The sequence below is a fragment of the Dermochelys coriacea genome, chromosome 3 (genome assembly GCF_009764565.3).
Source record: "Dermochelys coriacea isolate rDerCor1 chromosome 3, rDerCor1.pri.v4, whole genome shotgun sequence".
Taxonomy (NCBI): domain Eukaryota; kingdom Metazoa; phylum Chordata; order Testudines; family Dermochelyidae; genus Dermochelys; species Dermochelys coriacea.
Genome location: NC_050070.1, coordinates 160,073,848 through 160,081,271, shown reverse-complemented (window position 1 = coordinate 160,081,271; position 7,424 = coordinate 160,073,848). Strand labels below are relative to the sequence as shown.

Genomic DNA, 7,424 nt, shown 5'->3' with positions numbered 1-7,424 from the left:
AAGGCAGCACCCCGCCAGTAGCAGCGCAGAAGGAAGGGTGCAATACCATACCATGCTACTCTAATTTCTGCGCTGCTGCTCAGCTCTGAAGGCAGCTCCACCACCAGCAGCACTGCAGACATAAGGGTAGGAGTACTGTAACCCCCCTACAATAACCTTGCGACACCCCCCCACACCTTCTTTTTGGGTCAGGACCCCTACAATTACAACACCGTGAAATTTCAGATTTAAATAGTTGAAATAATTAAATTTACTATTTTTAAAATCCTATGACCGTGAACTTAACCAAAATGGACTGAATTTGGTAAGGCTCTACTCATACCCACATGTAATACCTGCACAAGTCAGAATGTGGAGTAGAAGCTGTAGCTCAGAATATCCTTTTTTACTTGAAAAAAGAAAAGGAGTACTTGTGGCACCTTAGAGACTAACAAATTTATTAGAGCATAAGCTTTCGTGAGCTACAGCTCACTTCATCGGATGCATTTGGTGGAAAAAACAGAGGAGAGATTTATATACACACACACAGAGAACATGAAACAATGTTCTCTGTGTGTGTGTATATAAATCTCTCCTCTGTTTTTTCCACCAAATGCATCCGATGAAGTGAGCTGTAGCTCACGAAAGCTTATGCTCTAATAAATTTGTTAGTCTCTAAGGTGCCACAAGTACTCCTTTTCTTTTTGCGAATACAGACTAACACGGCTGCTACTCTGAAACCTTTTTTACTTGGTTTCAGTCCAAACCTTCAAGTAGTGGTTTGCATCCAACACATATTTTACTTCTGGCAATTCTACCAGAGTTTTAAAAAGGAAAGGGACAACATATAAGTGACTTAAGGCAGAAGAGTCTGGCAGAAATGCAGCCCTTTTTAATAGGAGGGGTCCCCTCACTTACTTCTGTAGAACCAGGTGTTTTTATTTATCCTCTGACTCGCAGGATAGGACTCCTCTCCAAAACTCTGCCAATTTGTTCCTTCCATCATCTCCTCTGACATTCTTAGCACTAGTCCAGCAAGAGAGTAGGAAAACAGATCTTTGGGAACATAGGGCTAATCCTACAAGACACTGAACACCTTTATTTGTGGTACCACTCAAGACATGTTAGTCATTTTTCAGACATTCAAGAAACAATAGCCTTGGCCTGAGGAGTTCACAGTTTAAGGAGAGACAAGTAGAAAACTCAGAACAAGAACAAAAGCATTTTCTATACAAATCAACAAGATTCACTCCCAGAATGTCAAGGGTACTCACTTTCTCAGCAGCCACTTAGCATATTGGGCCCCAGAGGCCCACTCACTTATTAGTGTCTTAATATTGGTAGGTCTCTGAGATGGCACATGAGTGTTTAATATGCAAAGAATGATAGTCAACAAAGACAGCTCTAGAATTTCGCTGAACTCTGTGTTTTATTGTTATGTGATTATTGCTTAGTTATGCTTTGACACAATGTAGCTTTAGGATAAATTGGCTCCTACTACATACTTAAAAACGGTGTAACATCTTACAGTTCATACGATTGGCACTTACCAGAAACTGGCAGAAATTTGTCACGGTAACCAGAGAGATTAAAAAAAGAAAAAGATAAAATGTTTACATCCTTTATTGTTGGCAGGTGAACGTTTCTTGTGCAAGGCCCTAACATAGTCACCAGAAAGTAACTAATGCATCCCCTGCAAAAATATATAAAAGTTATAGCAGATCAATCCCTTATTCACAAAAGTCCTCTGGATTTGGTACATTCACGATCAAAGTGCACAATAGAGCCCTCATCTCTTTCATAAAAGTAACGTTGCGTGGACTGGGTATTTGGGGGTGGGGGAGAGGAGACACCGCAAGCCTTTTCCCTGGCTCTCACCAGTAAGGGTAGTATTTGCTTTCAAATTTTCATCAAAACTGACAGTTTCTAGATTTATCAATCCCAGTGATTAATAAATCCTTGGCACTGGTTAAAATTCAAGGGGAGTCATTTCAAATAAATTGACACCTACAGTTGTGGGGCTGCTTTGCTTCACTGACCTTTTATCTCTGTGAAGAGTGAAATCTCTCCATAAGGCAAGTGATTCCACGGTAAACCCAAAGTAATAGTCCCTGCGGATTGTCTCCTTCATACCATTCAGCAGACTTGTTTCACAATGCGTGTAGATGGCCTGTAAAACGATCGGTCCCAAGGTGGCTGCTTTTTAATCTCCCAAGTAGAGCTGCAGATCACATGCTGAATTATTTCTGTTCCTCTTCTGCAGACAGGGTAAATAAATCAGAATGCTTGAGGGATCAGTTCTATTAAAGCTGGACCAAGTGCACCACCTTGTGTTAGTCCTGGAGATCAGCAGAAATACTTTATGCCTCTTCAATTACTGCAGGTGCCCCGAAGTAGGCTATGCTGTCTTCTGCCAGTGCATCAGTACCCATGGTGCCATATGACTGCTGCTCCTTCTGAGCCAGTGCTGTCCTTTCCGTAGGATGACTAAGCAAGACCCGTGGGAGATAAATCTGAAATTGCAAACATTTGGAGTTTTATTATTTAGTCTCTAGTACACTTTTAAAATATTGGGATAATTTATTATTTAAAATCTTTCCCCAAAAATTCCTTTTTTACTTTTATGTTCCCCCCACTCTGTCCCCTTCATCTTAAAATTGCCCTTTGTCCCTCAAAATAAATTCCCTAGTGCAGAATTCAAGTGTGCCTGCATATCACATGGGCTCTCGCACACTGAGGTATCTGTATTCACCCAAACAGTATTTCAAAACCCAGTGCAAATAAAGTCTTGTGGTCATGTTTTGGTGACGTGGCATTGAAACTCTGCTGTGCATATCACACCTCTCAGTCTCCAAGCAGTGTGATTGCATAGTCAGCATTCAAATGCAACTAATCTTCTAGTGTTTGGTGTGAGACCCAGCTAACCAGAACACAACACAGTAGCTATTTGAAGTAAAGGGTATTTAAAATCTCTCTCTCTTATTCCTATCAGGCTTAAGTCAGAAGGTATTTTTAGAGCAACCCTTTCAAATAGGTAAGCGCAGTGTTCTGATCATCTGACCCTCGAGTCAGCTAATACCTATCCTGACGCCATTCAGACTAGTAATCTCCTACACAAGCCCTCTTCTGGGCACGGTCAGGAGTTTGTTTTCCTTGAGAGGATAAAAAAATACTTTTTGCTAAGGGCTTACAGCAGATCTTGGAGCTGCTTCTGCATCAGCGTCACTTCCTCTTCCACTTGGCAATTCTATCTGCATAAAGACAGTAAGGAGAAAGTATTAAACTGGTAAATCAATCAGTTACATGGAATTGATCATAAACATCAGGTTATTAGTAAACAGATTTAGCACAATGTTCCATTATATATTACACGGAAACCTCAGCTGCTGCCTGTGCTCCTCCAAAGCTTCCCACTTTGTACCTGCCTCCCAAACTGCTCTTCATGCTTTGAACACTTCCCTCCCTCCCCTGGTGTGCAAAACAACCTGCCTCTTTACTTAGCAGCATGTTTTCATCATCTTACAGGACTGAACCCTTGTGGCCAGATCCTGCTCCTACTGAAGTAAACAGGAATTTTGCCATTTGCTTCCCTGGGACTAGTTTGTGAAGTGCCAAGCACAGTGCAAATGCTAGTGGTTATTTCCCCAATACATTCAATAGTTTACCTTGTAATTCAGCGGGCTCAGGTACTTGAAGCAGACAAAACAACTATAAGCAAAACAAACGACAATTGTGATGCTGACGACTAGGAACGTAAAGAGGGTCGTGGGAGCTTTAAAACCTTAAAAAACAAATAGAATACAAAATGGAATGTCATAAGTGGTTCAAGTAGGTAAAAGCAACAAAAACAAATCACACTGATCACAAAATAGCTTATCTGAGAAGAATGCTCACTCTCTGGAGAATGGAACAAAATAGAAGAAAAACCCTACAGAGGGGGAAAAAAAAATAGCTAACAAAGCACCAGGCGGGACACACTGATTTCATGACCTACTCATTACATACAGCACAATAGAAGGATCTTTCCCTGACTCATATAGAGGAGCTCTCTAAGTCCACGTCTTAACCTGTAAGACCTTCCCCGGTTTTCTCTCTCCCATCCTCAGAAGCCCCATATTTCAGGCATCATCCTTAGGGTACTAGACAGCGGCTTTCAGTGCCAGTCAATACCATCTGAGCATTCACAGCAACCGTTGTGGAGTGATACAAACCACTCTCCTGAGCCACATGAGCTGCTGTCACTGCACGCTCAGCTACTGCTGCACTAGAGACCAAAACTCCAAGACTAAGAGTGTGAGCGACCTGGAGCAGGGACCATGCTTCTAAGAAAGTGCTTAGCTCACAGTGGGTGCAATCCTAAGTCAACAAACAGGATCAAACTCAAGTACCCAGCGTGGCAGGGGCAGATCATCACACCAACAGATAATTTGATCAATCAGCATTTAGCTTCCTAATTGCAAAACAAGACAATCATATATTTTTAACTATTAGCCAGTGCATATTGTGGGCATTTGCCTTCCTCTGAAACATCAGGAATAGGCCTTTGCTAGAAGCAGGATACTGGCCCTTTAACAGATACAAATACTTTAACAGTAATTACAGTGTCATAAGTGGTTATGTCAAGGGAATGGAATCTCACAATATTTTCTATTCCCAACCCAAAGGGAGAAGTTGAGGGAAGAAAAAAAAAGATGCTGAATCTTCTCCACAACACCAAAAGCTTCAAGTGCATCATGAGTAACAAAACCCCCAAACAACCTCCAATACTGTTCTAGGTGCCCAAAACTCAAGCCACCAACTTCCCCCAGCAACTCTGTTAATAAAACAAGTTTGTGGCACAATGAACATTTATAATTTGAGGCCAATGTGAGTGAGGATCAGTGAGAGAATGTGTCAACTAACAGCTTAAAAGTTAAATGTAATAGAATCGTAGGACTGGAAGGGACCTTGAGAGGTCATCTAGTCCAGTCCCCTGCACTCAGGACTAAGTATCTAGACCCTTCTTGACAGGTGTTTGTCTACTTTGCCCACCCCTATTACCTCCTATTGGAGGATCTCAAAGTACTGTGAAGATGGTAAGCCTTGAAATATCCCCATGAGGCAGGTAAGGATTATTATCCCTGTCTTAAAAATGCACAACTAGAGGCTCAGAGAGGTTAAGAAACTTCCCACATGACTTTAGACAAGTTAGTGACAGAGCTGGGAGCAGAATCCTGGTCTCTCTGCTTTAACCACAAGATCATAGAGCCATATTTCAAGCTTGTCACTGATAGATAACCCTTACCTAGTCGCAAAAATGAAAAAAAATAGAGCCAAAACAGACAGAGGATCGGAGCTGCAAGGGCCTGATTCACAGCTGCAAAGTGGATCTTCTTCTCCAGTTTAGCAGGGAGAAATGCATAGTAAAGATTGTGGCGATCAACCATATGCTTCAGCAGTATATATATTAAACCTGAAGAAGAGGATAGAGTCAGAGACAGGTTACTGAAAACTGTGAAGATTGAAGGGGAAAAAAAAAAATCACAAATTGGCAGGGAGACTCAGACATATGTGATATCCAAAACTACTTTTAATTTTTTTAAATGACTATTTCAAGTCAACTGTGTCCCTATATAAGTCAAGACATTCCAAGTTCCAGTGGCAACTAGGAATTGCAACACTGTATGAAGTAATCCCCTCAAATCTTTACAATATGGAGCACAGAGAATTGAGAGAGACAAAACTGTCTTAAATCTATTTTTGTGGGTTTAGGCCAGATCTTACATGTTTCCCACTGCCGTTTAATACATCTGAAGTTTATTTCACAAACTTTCCCCTGAGAAAATAGCTTTACTTTTATGTTAATTTGTGATCTAGAGTAATGACATGTTTGTGCAGCTGTATATTTGTTCTGTTCCTATCAGTATTCTGCTGGTGTGGTCTTCAGAATTCCGTCTGGCCTTTTTTTTCTTTATTATTCACCTAGGACATAAAAACATTCATAGATACCAGGGCCAGAAGGTGCAACTGTGATCTGGTTTGTACTGTGTTTATCTTTATGTTGTATTTTATCTGTTTTGATGGAACTCTGGGGTGAGATTTTCATAAGTGCCTAAGGGATTTAGCAGCACAAATCCCATTGAAAGTTTGGCTACTTTGCTGAACCGTTTTGGCTGAAAATCACATGTAGACGTCCTCTCTGAGAGCTTGGGAGCACAGCGGCAAGCAGAAATGAAAGCTAATATGGTTGAAAAGCATGGTGGTCAACCTTTTCAATTGAAAATTCCATTCTTAATTGTTAAAGCTGTACAGAAGTCAGAGTTAATGTATTAACTTAAGCTGTAGAAATATAATTATCATCATATATCATAGTGCTTTTTAGCTTCCAAACACTGTACAGATATTAATTCACCTCAACACCACATTTGGAGGTTGCGTATTGCCCTATATTTCACATGACAGAGCAGGTGTGTGTTTTGGTCCAAAGATACAGAAAGTCACTATCAGAGCTGAGATAAGAACTCAGGAATTCCTGTCTCCTGGTCACTTGCTCAACCCAAACCTCTCCCTTCCCTGGGCACACAACTCATTGGCAAACTTACCAAATGGGACAATAATGGGGCATGTAATGCTATAGGCCATGATGACAGTGAATACACACAACATCCAGGCATACATTGCTCCAAACTCATACTCAAATGCTTGATGCTACGGAAAAAACAAACATAAATGTTAGCTTTCCAAGGATTAAACTAGAGTCACAAAAGGGAACAATTAAATTTGCCCCTTCCTTATTCTCGCCTCACAACAGAGGGATGAGTTTTTTTCTGAGATACCCAGACAAACTAGTTACAGATGCACAAGTGGTATATAAAATTAATGACATGCTTTCAGCATTGTTGTATGCAGTGTTGTAGCCACATTGCACCCAGGATATAAGAGAAAGAAGTTGAAAGCTTACACAGGACACGCTTGCAGCGGACTGATATTTCTGCCAAGAGAATTCCTCAAGGAGCCTGCCTTCAGTCTCCTCCTTAAGTTCAGCTACAGGGGAAAACTATGTCCAACCACAGGGCAAAAAATTATTGTGGCTGTGCTGCCAGAACTTTGATCTCTATAGCGATGATAGCTGAATCTATGTGGTGCTGTGCGCGTTGGCAGGCAGAGCTCGAGAGGTTCCGAGGTCGCCGTTTGGCTTGGTAAATATCCCAAGTGTTTGAGTGGTTAGCTGAACCTGTCAGGCTGGAACCCTAGTACAGAGAGCCTCTCTCACACCCTCCGAGCACAGCAGAGATTAAAAAGTGAAAGCTAACGAGCTAACCTTTTTCAAACCTCCAAAGAGATCAATTTCATAGAAGTTTTGAGGAAATGGGGGAAGAAAGTGGTGCTTAAGGGTGAATTTAAACTAAGCCCGTTTGCCAACTCCCTAATTAAAGATCTCATTTTGAGATGGTGTGGAGACTGAG

At 41.2% G+C, this 7,424-nt stretch overlaps 1 protein-coding gene across 9 annotated transcripts in view; it reads right to left on the bottom strand.

Annotated features, from left to right (window-relative positions):
* Window positions 1-1,389: 1,389 nt before the first annotated feature.
* Window positions 1,390-7,424, bottom strand: part of TMEM63A (transmembrane protein 63A) — a 39,479-nt gene continuing 33,444 nt past the window's right edge. For all 9 annotated transcript variants that reach the window (XM_038394193.2, XM_043511674.1, XM_043511676.1 and 6 more), the window contains 5 exons: window positions 6,561-6,666; window positions 5,264-5,431; window positions 3,645-3,760; window positions 3,171-3,230; window positions 1,390-2,492 (listed from right to left, as the gene is read on the bottom strand). In XM_038394193.2, the coding sequence (XP_038250121.1) occupies window positions 2,340-2,492; window positions 3,171-3,230; window positions 3,645-3,760; window positions 5,264-5,431; window positions 6,561-6,666 (603 nt within the window). In that variant the 3' untranslated portion in view covers window positions 1,390-2,339. The remainder of the gene's footprint in view (window positions 2,493-3,170; window positions 3,231-3,644; window positions 3,761-5,263; window positions 5,432-6,560; window positions 6,667-7,424) is intronic.